Source organism: Lutra lutra, chromosome 3 (assembly GCF_902655055.1).
Source record: "Lutra lutra chromosome 3, mLutLut1.2, whole genome shotgun sequence".
NCBI lineage: Eukaryota > Metazoa > Chordata > Mammalia > Carnivora > Mustelidae > Lutra > Lutra lutra.
The window spans coordinates 8,189,034-8,205,470 of NC_062280.1; the positions used below are offsets into that span (position 1 = coordinate 8,189,034).

At 41.4% G+C, this 16,437-nt stretch overlaps 1 protein-coding gene across 2 annotated transcripts in view; it reads right to left on the minus strand.

Annotated features, from left to right (window-relative positions):
* The window catches only part of DNAH7 (dynein axonemal heavy chain 7), a 273,847-nt gene that overhangs the window by 27,173 nt on the left and 230,237 nt on the right, over positions 1-16,437 (minus strand). For both annotated transcript variants that reach the window (XM_047720641.1, XM_047720640.1), the window contains 3 exons: positions 15,772-15,933; positions 13,689-13,889; positions 9,009-9,170 (listed from right to left, as the gene is read on the minus strand). In XM_047720641.1, the coding sequence (XP_047576597.1) occupies positions 9,009-9,170; positions 13,689-13,889; positions 15,772-15,933 (525 nt within the window). The remainder of the gene's footprint in view (positions 1-9,008; positions 9,171-13,688; positions 13,890-15,771; positions 15,934-16,437) is intronic.

A 16,437-nucleotide genomic window follows, 5' to 3' on the forward strand; every position in this document is an offset into this window, starting at 1 on the left:
CAATGGTAAAAATATTAGATTGGCAGCAGACTTATCCACAGAGACCTGGCAGGCCAGAAAGAGCTGGCATGATATATTCAGAGTACTAAACGAGAAAAACATGCAGCCAAGAATACTATATCCAGCTAGGCTATCATTGAAAATAGAAGGAGAGATTAAAAGCTTCCAGGACAAACAAAAACTGAAAGGATTTGCAAACACCAAACCAGCTCTACAGGAAATATTGAAAGGGGTCCTCTAAGCAAAGAGAGACCCTAAAAGTAGTAGATCAGAAAGAAACAGAGACAATATACAATAACAGTCACCTTACAGGCAATACAATGGCACTAAATTCATATCTCTCAATACTTACCCTGAATGTTAATGGGCTAAATGCCCCAATCAAAAGACACAGGGTATCAGAATGGATAAAAAAACAAAACCCATCTATATGTTGCCTACAAGAAACTCATCTTAAACCCGAAGACACCTCCAGGTTTAAAGTGAGGGGGTGGAAAAGAATTTACCATGCTAATGGACATCAGAAGAAAGCAGGAGTGGCAATCCTTAGATCAGATCAATTAGATTTTAAGCCAAAGACTATAATAAGAGATGAGGAAGGACACTCTATCATACTCAAAGGAACTGTCCAACAAGAAGATCTAACAATTTTAAATATCTATGCCCCTAACGTGGGAGCAGTCAACTATATAAACCAATTAATAACAAAATCAAAGAAACACATCGACAAGAATACAATAATAGTAGGGGATTTTAACACTCCCCTCACTGAAATGGACAGATCATCCAAGCAAAAGATCAACAAGGAAATCAAGGCCTTAAATGACACACTGGACCAGATGGACATCACAGATATATTCAGAACATTTCATCCCAAAGGAACAGAATACACATTCTTCTCTAGTGCACATGGAACATTCTCCAGAATAGATCACATTCTTGGTCCTAAATCAGGTCTCAACCGGTATCAAAAGATTGGGATCATTCCCTGCATATTTTCAGACCACAATGCTCTAAAGCTAGAACTCAATCACAAGAGGAAATTTGGAAAGAACCCAAATACATGGAGACTAAACAGCATCCTTCTAAAGAATGAATGGGTCAACCAGGAAATTAAAGAAGAATTGAAAAAATTTATGGAAACAAATGATAATGAAAACACAACGGTTCAGAATCTGTGGGACACAACAAAGGCAGTCCTGAGAGGAAAATATATAGCGGTACAAGCCTTTCTCAAGAAACAAGAAAGGTCTCAGGTACACAACCTAACCCTACACCTAAAGGAGCTGGAGAAAGAACAAGAAAGAAACCCTAAACCCAGCAGGAGAAGAGAAATCATAAAGATCAGAGCAGAAATCAATGAAATAGAAACCAAAAAAACAATAGAACAAATCAACGAAACTAGGAGCTGGTTCTTTGAAAGAATTAATAAGATTGATAACCCCCTGGCCAGACTTATCAAAAAGAAAAGAGAAAGGACCCAAATCAATAAAATCATGAATGAAAGAGGAGAGATCACAACGAACACCAAAGAAATACAGACAATTATAAGAACATACTATGAGCAACTCTACGCCAACAAATTTGACAATCTGGAAGAAATGGATGCATTCCTAGAGACATATAAACTACCACAACTGAACCAGGAAGAAATAGAAAGCCTGAACAGACTCATAACCAGTAAGGAGATTGAAACAGTCATCAAAAATCTCCAAACAAACAAAAGCCCAGGGCCAGACGGCTTCCCAGGGGAATTCTACCAAACATTTAAAGAAGAACTAATTCCTATTCTCCTGAAACTGTTCCAAAAAATAGAAATAGAAGGAAAACGTCCAAACTCATTTTATGAGGCCAGCATCACCTTGATCCCAAAACCAGGCAAGGATCCCAACAAAAAAGAGATCTACAGACCAATATCCTTGATGAACACAGATGCAAAAATTCTCGCCAAAATACTAGCCAATAGGATTCAACAGTACATTAAAAGGATTATTCACCACGACCAAGTGGGATTTATTCCAGGGCTGCAAGGTTGGTTCAACATCCGCAAATCAGTCAATGTGATACAACACATTAATAAAAGAAAGAACAAGAACCATATGATACTCTCCATAGATGCTGAAAAAGCATTTGACAAAGTACAGCATCCCTTCCTGATCAAAACTCTTCAAAGTGTAGGGATAGACGGCACATACCTCAGTATTATCAAAGCCATCTATGAAAAACCCACCGCAAATATCATTCTCAATGGAGAAAAACTGAAAGCTTTTCCGCTAAGGTCAGGAACACAGCAGGGATGTCCGTTATCACCACTGCTGTTCAACATAGTACTAGAAGTCCTAGCCTCAGCAATCAGACAACAAAAGGAAATTAAAGGCATCCAAATTGGCAAAGAAGAAGTCAAACTATCACTCTTTGCAGAAGATATGATACTATATGTGGAAAACCCAAAAGACTCCACTCCAAAACTGCTAGAACTTGTACAGGAATTCAGTAAAGTGTCAGGATATAAAATCAATGCACAGAAATCAGTTGCATTTCTCTACACTAACAACAAGACAGAAGAAAGAGAAATTAAGGAGTCCATCCCATTTACAATTGCACCCAAAACTATAAGATACCTAGGAATAAACCTAACCAAAGAGACTAAGAATCTATACTCAGAAAACTATAAAGTACTCATGAAAGAAATTGAGGAAGACACAAAGAAATGGAAAAATGTTCCATGCTCCTGGATTGGAAGAATAAATACTGTGAAAATGTCTATGCTACCTAAAGCAATCTACACATTTAATGCAATTCCTATCAAAGTACCATCCATTTTTTTTCAAAGAAATGGAACAAAAAAATCCTAAAATTTATATGGAACCAGAAAAGACCTCGAATAGCCAAAGGAATATTGAAAAAGAAAGCCAAAGTTGGTGGCATCACAATTCCGGACTTCAAGCTCTATTACAAAGCTGTCATCATCAAGACAGCATGGTACTGGCACAAAAACAGACACATAGATCAATGGAACAGAATAGAGAGCCCAGAAATGGACCCTCAACTCTATGGTCAACTCATCTTCGACAAAGCAGGAAAGAATGTCCAATGGAAAAAAGACAGCCTCTTCAATAAATGGTGTTGGGAAAATTGGACAGCCACATGCAGAAAAATGAAATTGGATCATTTCCTTACACCACACGAAAATAGACTCAAAATGGATGAAGGATCTCAATGTGAGAAAGGAATCCATCAAAATCCTCGAGGAGAACACAGGCAGCAACCTCTTCGACCTCAGCCGCAGCAACATCTTCCTAGGAACATCACCAAAGGCAAGGGAAGCAAGGGCAAAAATGAACTTTTGGGATTTTATCAAGATCAAAAGCTTTTGCACAGCAAAGGAAACAGTTAACAAAACCAAAAGACAACTGACAGAATGGGAGAAGATATATGCAAATGACATATCAGATAAAGGGCTAGTGTCCAAAATCTATAAAGAACTTAGCAAACTCAACACCCAAAGAACAAATAATCCAATCAAGAAATGGGCAGAGGACATGAACAGACATTTCTGCAAAGAAGACATCCAGATGGCCAACAGACACATGAAAAAGTGCTCCATATCACTCGGCATCAGGGAAATACAAATCAAAACCACCATGAGATATCACCTCACACCAGTCAGAATGGCTAAAATTAACAAGTCAGGAAATGACAGATGCTGGCGAGGATGCGGAGAAAGGGGAACCCTCCTACACGGTTGGTGGGAATGCAAGCTGGTGCAACCACTCTGGAAAACAGCATGGAGGTTCCTCAAAATGTTGAAAATAGAACTACCCTATGACCCTGCAATTGCACTGCTGGGTATTTACCCTAAAGATACAAACGTAGTGATCCGAAGGGGCACGTGCACCCGAATGTTTATAGCAGCAATGTCTACAATAGCCAAACTATGGAAAGAACCTAGATGTCCATCAACAGACGAATGGATAAAGAAGAAGTGGTATATATACACAATGGAATACTATGCAGCCATCAAAAGAAATGAAATCTTGCCATTTGCGATGACGTGGATGGAACTAGAGGGTATCATGCTTAGCGAAATAAGTCAATCGGAGAAAGACAACTATCATATGATCTCCCTGATATGAGGGAGAGGAGATGCAACATGGGGGGTTGAGGGGGTAGGAGAAGAGTAAATGAAACAAGATGGGATTGGGAGGGAGACAAACCATAAGTGACTCTTAATCTCACAAAACAAACTGAGTGTTGATGGGGGGAGGGGGTTGGGAGAGGGGGTGGGGTTATGGATATTGGGGAGGGTATGTGCTATGGTGAGTGCTGTGAAGTGTGTAAACCTGGCGATTCGCAGACCTGTACCCCTGGGGATAAAAATATATGTTTATAAAGCTGTAAAAAAAAAAAAAAAAAAAAAAAAAAAAAGAAAGGATGAATACCCAAGTTTTGTAGCAACATGGACGGGACTGGAAGAGATTATGCTGAGTGAAATAAGTCAAGCAGAGAGAGTCAATTATCATATGGTTTCGCTTATTTGTGGAGCATAACAAATAGCATGGAGGACAAGGGGAGATGGAGAGGAGAAGGGAGTTGAGGGAAATTCGAAGGGGAGGTGAACCATGAGAGACTATGGACTCTGAAAAACGATCTGAGAATTTTGAAGGGGTGGGGGTGGGAGGTTGGGGGCACCAGGTGGTGGGTATTGTAGAGGGCACGGATTGCATGGAGCACTGGGTGTGGTGCAAAAATAATGAATACTGTTATGCTAGAATAAAACAGTTAGTGAAAGTAACTAAAATTAAAAAAAAAAAAAGAAGGCTCCATGCCCAGCATGGAACCCAATGTGGGGCTTGAACTCACACTCTGAGATCAAGACTGAGCTGAGATCAAGAGTTGGATACTTAACTGACTGAGCTACCCAGGCGGCCCACCAAACTGCTTTTCTGAAAGGCTATAGTAATTGTAGGAATCAGTTTTAAAATGTTTGCTAATTTGTTTGACCAAAGATAAGTAATATTGCGTTAATTTGCTTTCTTAGAACATCAGTGGAGTTCATAGTTTTTTCATGTTTAATAACATGTGTTCTGTGAACTAGCCTTCTACCCATTTTTTTCAATTAAAGTTTTAATAGCTTTATTATATGTGTATTATAATATATATGTTACATATTGTATATACTATATATACATAGTATACATAAGCTGTTTTACACATTATCCTTTTTAATCAAATTTGTGGAAATATTTTTTCCTTTTAGTTTGCTTTTTTTTTTTTTTTTAAGGATTTTATTTATTTATTTGACAGACAGAAATCACAAGTAGGCAGAGAGGCAGGCACAGAGAGAGGGTGAGGCAGGCTCCCCGCAGAGCAGAGAACCCGATGCGGGGCTCGATCCCAGGACCCTGGGATCATGACCTGAGCCGAAGGCAGAGGCTTTAACCCACTGAGCCACCCAGGCGCCCCTAGTTTGCTTTTTTATTATATTCTCTGATATGAAGAATTTTTAAATGTTTATGAGTGCAAAAGTATTAATTGTTCATATTGTAATGTGTTTTATCATCAGCATAAATACTTAAATATCCACCAGCAATTCAGAGCATTCTATGTCTCATTGCTCTCAACAAAACTGAGCATTATCACTTTGGGGAAAAAACTGATGGTTAAACAATAACATTGTTTAACTCCAGGTACATTTTTAAATTTTTAAAAATATTTTAAAGATATTTTTTATTTTTAGTAATCTCTATACCCAGGGGAAATTTACTGAATTAGGAGTTGGAAGTGATGAGACTTATTATTTGTTAGAACTAGAATAAAAGGCAGAGAATTTAGGAGAACTGGTATCAGTGACCGTTTTTCCACAAGACTTTGTGGAGAAACAAACAGAATCAGGACGAACTCCAGCATGTTTATGTTCTTCCAGCTTCAAATGTGATGGGAGTTTGATCAGACGCACGCACTGCCTGGACTTGCCTTGTTAACCTCATAAAAATGAAACATAGCAAGAAAACTCACTGGCAAAGTAAGTAGGTGGTATATGAGGTAGACCAAAGCTGAACCAGCTGGCCTCAGGGAGGGCCTCCTGATGCAGAGGAAAGAGGAGAGGGGGACGTGTGTGATCACGGAGAAAGGGTTAAACCTGCCAACCTGCCGCAGAACTGATGGTAAGATGTTCTTTCTCTCAGCAGCCTGATCACAACCAGCCGATCACACTGGGGAGCGCATTCTCCCAGGGGCCCAGGGCTGCTGGACGGGGATGCAGAAATCCTGGCAGTTTGCTGCTGGGCCCTCTGGGATGAAGGTTGAGACCACAGATGGAGGCAGTATACGTGGAAGCAAAGCTGGAAGTCAGCAACTTGTATGCAAGGGTGTACACAAAGTCGTTCATTTTTGCATTGCTTATTAGCAAAAACTAAAAAGGAAAGAGAATCCTAACAGTGAGCAAAGGGGGAATGCTGTGTAAGCAGCCATTAAGCAAAGATCTCTGTCTACTTCGGAAGTTGTCCACAATATATGCAGAATGAAAAAAAAAAGCAAACGGAAAATGATTGTGTGAATACGATTATGTTTTTCAGAAAGAAACTTGTGTGTATATTGTTCTTATGTATGTATGACTTACATGCATATAGGAAAACTTCTGCACAGATATGTCCTAAGCTATGAAATTGGTTGCTTTGGAGTAAAAGTAGAGTGAGAGGGAGGGGTGGGCCTTAAACACACACACACACACAGACACACACACACCTCCCTACCAAAACAAGAAAAACAAAGCCATTGCCCACCTGCCAAGCAGATTATATCTATCTACTATTATTTTCTTCTTTTCCAGCTTAATTTTTCCTATTTCCTTTCTTTAACCCAACAGGAATTACATAGTACAAATAATCTAACTTTTTTTTTCCTAATAGCAAATAATCAATAATCCTATCATAATTTATTGAATACTTCTATCTCCTATTCATTTTATCTTTTCTCTTTATTTTTCTTTTGAATTCTAGTTAGTTAACATATAGTGTAGTATTGGTTTTAGGAGAAGAATTTACTGATTCATCTCTTACATATAACACCCAGTGCTCATCACTGGGTAACACTGGGTGTTACATGTAACACCCAGTACCCATCACCCATTTACTCTATCCCCTCCCTCACTGCCCCTCTGTCCTGTTCATGTTAAATGCTGCAATTACAATGCCAAATCCTACACGTGGTATTGATGCCATTCTTATTGAGAGCTTGAAGATCTTTCCACTCATCATGATTCATTCATAAGACAGGCACTTATTGAGTCATCTACCTCCTATACATTTCTAGGCACTAAGCATACAAGGGTAAACCAATCAAAATCACCATATAGTCTAGGGCTCATAATCTGAAAGAATGTGTTCTGCTCAGCACCAAAATTTGTCATTCCCAGTGTCAGACATGCATCAGCAGCTCTCTCAAGACTCCCCGAGCGAAGTGGGGCCAGGGCACCCATGTTTCTGGCTACTGAGCTAGACTATGTTAGGGGAAGGGTAACAGAGATGATGGCAAGTAGATCATAAAAGACCAAAAGTCTGGAATCATCTCCTGCTTTCATCCATGTTCTCCTACAGCAATAAGGATTCCCAGCACAATGCTGGACAAGGGACACACAACCTAATGCACGTAGAAATGTGCCAAGAGGAGGCATACTTGGTCCTGAGTCTGAGATGGTTGTTCAAAAACTACTCCCCAAGGCAAACAAAGATGAAGCACAGGAAAAGGCACTTGAAGTAGAAGGAAAATACATGGTGAGGCTCAGAGATTCGAACAGCACATCATAGTGAGAGAAAAGCAAGGGGATTGTGGGAGAGTGGCGCAGCAGTCCCCACTTGTCTGCAGGAGATGTGCTCCAAGTTCCCCAGTGGATGCCAGACACCCCCGAGAGATGGGTTGCCCATGTGCACAAGCCTATGACAGAGTTTATGAGTCAGGCACAGTAACAGGTTAACAATGATAACATAGTAACTAATAATGAAATAGAACAACTACAACAATCTATTCTCATAAAATGCAAGTGAGCATGGTCTCTCTCCAAATATCTTATGCATTGTACCTGCCCTTCTTGTAATGATGCGAGAGGATAAAATGTCTCCATGATGAGAGAAGTGGGAGGAATGACAGGCATTGCGACGTAGCATTAGGTACTACTGACCTTCTGACAATACGTCAGAAGGAAGAGCATCTGCTTCCAGACTGCACCTGACTGCAGGTGCCTGAAATTGAGGAGAGCAAAACCGAGGATGAGAGGGCCCTCTGGTATAGGACATGGGCTAGAGCAGGGAGGGGGAGTAGAGGGTAGTAGGGTGTGGCTCGGGAAGGATAAGGAATAACTGAGTGTCAATGACTCCCAGATTTCTAGATTGAGGTTGGGTGGGAGTTCTATTACTTTGATTCAGGAAGAGACTTGAAAATGGGTCCTGGCAACAGTATTCCCTAAGATAATCATTCCTCATTCTGTTGTTTTTCCAAAATTTCCCCTACTCCTTGACCTGCTCTCCAACCACTGACATTGGATGGTCACCAACAGTCAATCCTTAGTTCTTTTCTTAGGCTACAAGGCCTTCCTTTTAAATTTCAGATGTTCTCAGGTCTCTCTTAACACTTTAAGAAAGTAAATCTCTGGTTTGTGTTCACTTCCTTCTCTTGGGCTATATTTTTCATTTCAGAGCCTGGTTGATTTATGGTCTTCCCAACTCCTTTCAAAATAAGTATAATACACTCACTTCTTAGATTCCCACACATTTATGTGTCAAACATAAATGATAAAATATAGGTTCCTAACAGACAAACCAGTGTTCTAACCACCTACAATAGCAGTTATGATATCCTGTTATAACAAAGTATTACTTAAGATGCTGTTGAGAATTATTCATTACTCATTTTATAAGAGTAGAAATTAATCAGAAGTCCCTGCTCACTATACAAATACAATGTGATAAGGAGCAAAATAAGTCATGTCCTTGCTGTGGTTTTTACGATACCTCGTACTGGTTCAGGAACATGTGGAGTTGCTGTACACTGATTCTTAGGTCAGTCTCGTTGAACTCATAAGGAATATTCCACCCCAGGGGTCCAAATTTCCGTCTCTCTTGTACCAAAGCATGAAAGAAACAGAGGCCGTAAAGTAATTTCTTGAATTCCTCCTGTAGTGAAAAGAAATGGCACCACATCATTTCCCTCCTAACAGTACATTATACTTACCATTTTTTTAAACTGAAAGTAACGTTTTGTTTCAAATATATCCATCCCAAAGTACACCAACACAGAATTCACTATTTCTACAGGCTATTGAGGCAAAAATACGTCCATTCATACACATGTTCAGTAGACACACATAGCTATGGATACCAGGTTTTTAGAGAGCACAGAGAGCTTGTCTGTTTAGCGTTACCTGATAGGCTGTTGGCGGTTCCAACCAAAGCGTAACGAGGCAAGAAGAATGAATTCCAACGTGTGGTTCCAGACCACCACGGAGAAATTTCAAAGGAGACAGTTTAAACCAATTAAGAAGCTCTACAAGAAGGACTTTTGGATTAAAACTTTACAGCCTCATGACTTTCCAAGTTCCTCTTAGGTAATAAGAAGTCTTACAGTTACTTTGAATGGCAAAGCCAGCCTTGAATCAGAAATCAGAACGTACGATGCACCCTCCACGAGAATGCTATGAAGTGGTCAAAATAGAGTTTGAGAGAGGATTTGTGACTATTTCCTTGGCAAGAGCAGTGGCTGTGCTGGGAGCCCTCTGGCTCCCATCCCCAAGGGAGAAAGAAGCATGGGGTGTATCTTCTTAGTCCAAGCCAGTGAGAAGGAATCAGTGGGGTCAGTCAGAGAGTTGACGCACATTCTCTGCAGCTAGGATAGAGGGAAAAGTACAAAACTTCTGCCTGAAAGAGCAGAGCCGTACAAGGCTGCAGGGTAATGGACTGGTAGAGGGAAATCAGAGTCCCACTCCAATGGCGGGCCAAGCCAGTGTGGAGCCCAAGGAGCAGATGGGGAGTTGGGTTAAGAAAGTCAGCCAAGGGCGCCCCCGGCTGGCTCATTCCGTTAAGTGTCTGAAACTTGACTTCCCTTCGGGTCATGATCTCAGGGTTGTGAGATTGAGCCCTGCATTGGGCTCTGTGCTGGATGTGGAGCATGCTTAAGATTCTCTCTCTCTCTCTCACTTTCTCCCCTTCCTCTTTCTCTATTAAGAAAAAAAAAAAAAAAAAGGAAAAGAAAGAGGAAAAAGAAAGTCAGCCAGGGGTCATTTGAAACATTTCTTGGTCAAGAGGACTTGTATGTTGGGGTGAGAAAGTCCCTGCATAAGCGCCTGTATGAAGTGAATGATATGAAGCAACAGCTGACAGGGGTCCGGAGCGGTCAGCGGAAGGAGGGACATGCCAGGGGTAATGGAGTCACAGTTGGAGGAGTCCAGAAGGGGGGGAGCCCAAGGAGAACCCATGAGAAGAGTCACAAGAGAAAAATTCAGCTTTAAACCCCTGCCAAGTCCAGAAGAGCCCCAAGCAATCGCAGCCCGGGCCCAGAATGTGCGTTCCACCTGCCCTGGGGCTGCACGTATCCAGACTGAGCGGTTAGGCTGAGCAGCCGTCTGCCAGTGGGTCACAGAAAGTAGGACGCCGACTCTGTCCTATTCTCCCAACAAGGACCACAAGTCCTAGCGAAGTTTCTGGAGAATCAAAGCCTACGTTTTACGTAAAAGCTAAGTATAATTAACATACTACACTACACTTTCTGATTTCTGAATCAAGGCTGGCTTCGAAGTTAAAATGACCATAGGTCATGTCATTACGTGACAGTAACCAGAAAAGCCATGATGTTGCCCAAAGATTTATCCAAGGGCAGGTGGAAATGTCCGCTGTGGAATAAAGTGAAAGGGGGAGAGGAGACAAAACTAAATAACATCAGTTTAACCAAAGAGGTGGGAAAAAGCGAAGTGACAGGTGCTCTGTGGGTTTGGGAACTATTTGACTTCATTTCATTTCATTTCATTTCAAAGTAGGCTCCACATCGAGTGTGGAGCTTGAACTCAGAACCCAGAGATGGACACCCGAGTTGAAATCAAGAATGGGACACTTAACCGACTGAGCCAGCCAGGCGCCCCTAGAACTATTTTATATATGTTGCAGAACAGAGCAAATCGGTAAATGTGCCGATGATGTGAGAGCCAGGTGACCAGTATAGAAGAAGGGACCTGCACATATGGAATGAGGGAAAGTAAGAGCGAGCCCTGGGTGATCGGGTGGAAGTCAGATATCCCGTTACAAATTATCACCTCTGAAGTGTGGGAATGAGTATGTACGTGTGCATGTACTTATCTTAGGCATGTATAGGTGTGTATGTATTTGTATGTATGTGTATGTGTGTGAGAGTACGTGCATATATTTCCAAGTTTTCTCCCCTGAAAGGACCAAGAGCCAAAAACAAGGCAGTAGTACTGAGCTCGTCTAGAACCCAGATCTAGGTCTGTAGAAGAAGGACTCCATAGAAGACCTTGGTTCTGTGGCTGGTTCCAGGGTTGAATGACAGATAAGCCTGCAGCACTTTATGCTAAAAAAGTAAGAAGGCTAAGTAACACGATAACAACAACAGCAGCAACAACAACAATAATAGTAGTAAATGATGGGACCTAGTACAGAGGGGCCAGCTTGACGGTGCTCTGCTGACCAAACTGGGGACAATTTGAGCAAAAGACTTAAAGATGGTAATGACCTGTAAATCACTGGGAGAAAAAGCAAGGAATTTGCGAGTCCGTACCAACAACACAGAAGTAAAGGGGGAGGTGGAAGGGCTGTTGCAATTGAGAGCGGCAGGTGTCAAATACGGATGGAGCTAGAGTTGGAAATATCACAGGAAATTACTGCATCAGGCAAGATATTCCACTGACACTAAAGCTGGGCTGGGGTTGCAAGCCATTGGCATGGCTTGAAAATGTGTCCCCAGAGACTGATGATTAGTTGCAAGGGGCAAAGCGGTTACTACACACTGAAGAAATCAGAAAGATGCCACTTTCTCTGGGTGATCAAAATTCTATCAGCAGTGAGGGATACATGGATATCGTGTACCTCCCAATGGGACAGTCTGAGGACACAATTTCACCAATGTCCTATTTTGGCTAAAAATGTGTAACTTGAATCTAATTGTGAAGAAATATCTGACAAGTGCCAAATGAGAAATGTTCTGTTAAAAATAAAAAGAGGAGATGAATTCTTCAGAAAGGATCATATCCTCAAAGCCAAAGAAAGGCGGAGGCAATGTTCCAGATTAAAGGAAGCAAAGAGACATGGCAACTAAAAGGTCATTCTAACCCTAAACCAACCTGCAGTGAGCAGGGAAGGTGCCCTAAAGGACACGATTGAGTCAACGGACCAATACGGAACAGAGGAACCTAGACAGTGTGTCCTTGCCAAATCCACTAAACCAATAACAACACCACGATAAGATAATATCGCTATTCTTAAGAAATAGACCTCAAAGTATTTACTTAGGGGCGAAGGGTTGTGACATATCTACCTTACCCACCAAAGCTATGTGTTAACAGGAGGTGAACTGGGGTAAAGGGCATAGGACTGTTCTTCACACTACTTTTATCCTCGCCACTTCTCTGTAAGTTTTAAATTATTTCCCAATAAGAAGTCAAAACGACAAGGATGATGTACTCTTTTGGCTTTTGAGGAGATTGGGCTTTTGGATTCAACTGTGTTTCGTAAATGCCCAGACTTCCAGGATGTGTGACTTCCATGGAGAGACCTTGAGATCTAGAAGAAAGGGAGTGAAATGTTGCCAAAGGGCTTCTGTGCAGCCTATCACATGCGGACATGCCCTCACCACCTACGTGAGCGGAACCCACTCTGTCTGGACCCAATCAGTGCCAAAGCTACTCTGACAGCGGGTCTTAGAAGCGCAGGATGAGGTTGGACTTAGGATAAAACATAGGTGCTTGCTCTCTTTCAGTACCTAAGACTTTTGTTTAATGAAAATCCTTCTTTATTTTTAACGTTTTCTTTTGATGTGTGCTTAAACATATCCCGATATCAAAAGCGTGAGCTGTTTAATGGCAAAAACTTACCAAGGTTCATAACCCCTCTTAAAAAGAAACTCTTCCATTTTTAATTATGGTAAAACGCTGTGAAACCATTTTAGGTCACAGACATTCACACACAGAATTCTAATCATGAAAGCAGTGGGTGGTTTCCCTGCTTGCCTGGGAACGCTAAAAAAGACCCTTATGAGTCCCATCAATCAAGGAGTAAAATCATTTTGGCTCTCATTATAGTTATATGGAGGAAATATTTTTATGTTGTAATTTAAAGATATGGCTCCAAATAACAGAGGGCTCAGTTAATATCCTGAAACAAGATTCTCCAACCTTGCAGATTCGTACTGGGAATGGCTTACAGCTGACTTTCTAAATAGAAAGCTACATTATTAATGACACCCCAGAAGATCTCAGCTGAGCAGAAATGAGGCTGGTGGTAAAATTAAAATAAAATATTAATACAATTGACTTCAGCATAGTCAATAATCAGTAATCAAAACCAACGGCACTGCGGGGCAGGAGGCCTATTTAATTTGTAGTTTTATTCAGCCACACACATCCGTGATCACCAGGGGCCACTTGAGCCTTCGCAGGGCTGAGGTAACAAGACTTAGTCATTACGAACAGGCTTTTTGCAGCTGCCAAAGAACTCCGGGTCAGAGATTGGGTCCATGAGGTAGGATCGAATGATATTGGCTCGTAAACCTTTCGGCGCTTCATTGGTCATTTTCACGCCATTCTGCAGGACAGACACGGGGAAGTTTGGTGATGGGTAACTTGTCAGCCAAATGCGGAAATCTGGATGTGTGGATTCTGGGCTTAACTCCTGCAAAAAAGGAAATTAGACATGAATGGGTACGTACAATCCAGGGAAATGTCTGGGTTGTATGCGCACGGGGCGGCTTGCAGGGGAGGAGGCGTTTCTACAAAAGAGAACCTACGGCTGCAATTGAAGGCACGAGTCTTAAAACCGGATTCCGCCCCCGAAACAACATTCTTCATGGAGAAGGCCCAGAGTGTTGCCATGCCTCTCGATAAATTTAAATCATAGGACTATACAGTTCACAAAGGTATTACATAATTTAGAGCTGGCCACAGTAGAGACTAAGACATTCCAAAAAAAACCTCATATCTTAACCGATGTTGCTGAAATATTTATAGCTATAATTCTCTGCCCGAGAGCCAGATTAAGAATAATCCATTTTTTTCACTGTAGCCGGGTTGTGATGTGAGAATGAGAAACATAAGTCAATAGTAAACCAAGCAGAGATGAAAAGAAGAAAGAGAGAGCATTTTGAAAGGTGAAGCATTAAGACACATCACTATTAGCTATATTTTCTTCAGGGGATATTCAGGTCTGCGCTAGGGGGGATAACAGAATACCCACTTAGCACTGTCTTGAAGGCTGTATAGGCAAGGAGTGATTATCACAGGCCCTTTCTCCTCTTCTGGGCCAGTTCCACTCCCTATTTCTACTTCCCCCAATTGTCCATGTCAGTAGTATCTCTCTCTCTTTTTTTTTTTTAATTTCAATTCTTTATCAGTAAAGCACTTCTTGAGCACTCATGTGGTGAAGGAACGAGGGTGAATTAGGTAGGATGCAAAGGTGTCTACTTTCTTAGTTACCATAGTGGAGAGCGAGGGCACAGTGTTTCTCTCCTACAAGATGCCCTATGGCGGGTGACTTAAACAACATGACTCATGGGAATTTGGGTTAAGTGTGCCATCCGTTAGGATGGAGAGCTCTTCTCTCCTATATGACTCTCCGATGGGTATCTATGACACAGTTCAACAGGTCATGAGAATGGTCTAGAGATGGGGGAGCCATGAGGAAATAGGCACAAATATAAAACCTTTAACATAACACCTGAAGGATGGGAAGATGTTCGTAAGGCAAATAATAGAATCATTTTTCAGACAGAAATAACGTTATGATGACCTATATTCTTTTTCTTTCTGATTTATTTATTTGTGAGAGAGGGGGTGGGAGAGAGAGTGAGCAGGGGAAGGGGCAGAGTGAGAGGGAGAGAGACTCTTAAGCAGATTCCCTGCTGAGCATGGAGCACAACGTAGGGCTCCACCTCACGACCCTGAGGTCATGACCTGAGCTTAGCTTAGCTTAGCTTAGCTTAGTTTAGTCAGACAGTTGCTTAGCCAACTGAGCCACCCAGGCACCCCATGATGGCCTATATTCTTGAAAAAGTGTGCTATACCAATGAAGCGAAAGAAGTCCAAATGGCGAGAGCATAGAAGTCATAGAAGACGGTAGCAAAGGTCAACAGGAAGCATGCTGTCAGCCATGATGAGGCTTTCAACTTTGCCTTGCGTGCAAAGGAAAAGTTTTAAGCAGTGAAGCAATATTCATTACTAATTCAGGAAATAGTTGCAGATTGTCTCTCTGGGCCAGTCACAATTGAAGGTACTGGAGATAGAGCAGAGAACAAAATAAAGTCACTGCTCCAGCTCTCCTCCATATTTCCAGCTCACTGCAGGAGTCCTTGTCCCTGTTGAGAGGGACTGGGCAAAGGCTGACTCTATGATTTCCCCTGGTGCCTTAACCCCCATGTGAGCCCATCTGTCCTGTAATCCAGCCATGCCACCAGCCTGCAGCCCTCCAAACCAGAGGACGGGCATGGAGTTGGATGGCATGCACATCACTGGTTATGAGGTGGGAATAAAATCTAATAAAAATAAACTTGTATTTTTACCTCGCAAACTTTCTCGAGGGTTGGCATCCAAGAGGTGGCAAGGTGACAATTCTGAAGAACAACCCACGTTCCTTCTTTGATAGCTTTTTCTATCATCCTCATAGCTATGGGCCCTTGGCCTTGACCAAGAGATAGAGAGCTAAGTTTTGATCCCCCATATCCCTGTGTACAAAAATAGTAAAGCTGTTATTTGACAACACATTTTTAAAGAAGAATCACTATTATTTTTATAAGAAATGTTAACATTAAGTATACTAAAATTTAATTATGCAGCATCCCTCAAAGGTCTAAATATATGCAGCCCTACAACATTCGTACTGATTAAGAATCTTATAAATACTCAGATCAAAAGTAAATCAGTTCATGTTGGCAACAGTCATGGTAATAACTGGAAAAGTCTGTAGGGTCTTTGACTGTTGAGATAGGGAGAAGCAAAAAATTAAGAGCACTTTAAACATGAGGAAACATGAGATAAAAGGATCTGGCTATTATGCAGCTTTTCTCCTAAAATCCAGAGCCCAGAAGAAAACTATGAACAGACAGATGAACTTGTCCTGTTTCCTCCAGATCTTTGAATAATAATATTTTAATTAATTTGGCTGTTGCGTAAAGTTCAGAGAAAAAAATTAACTCCTAATTCCCATTTAAAAGTTTTTTTTAAAGAAT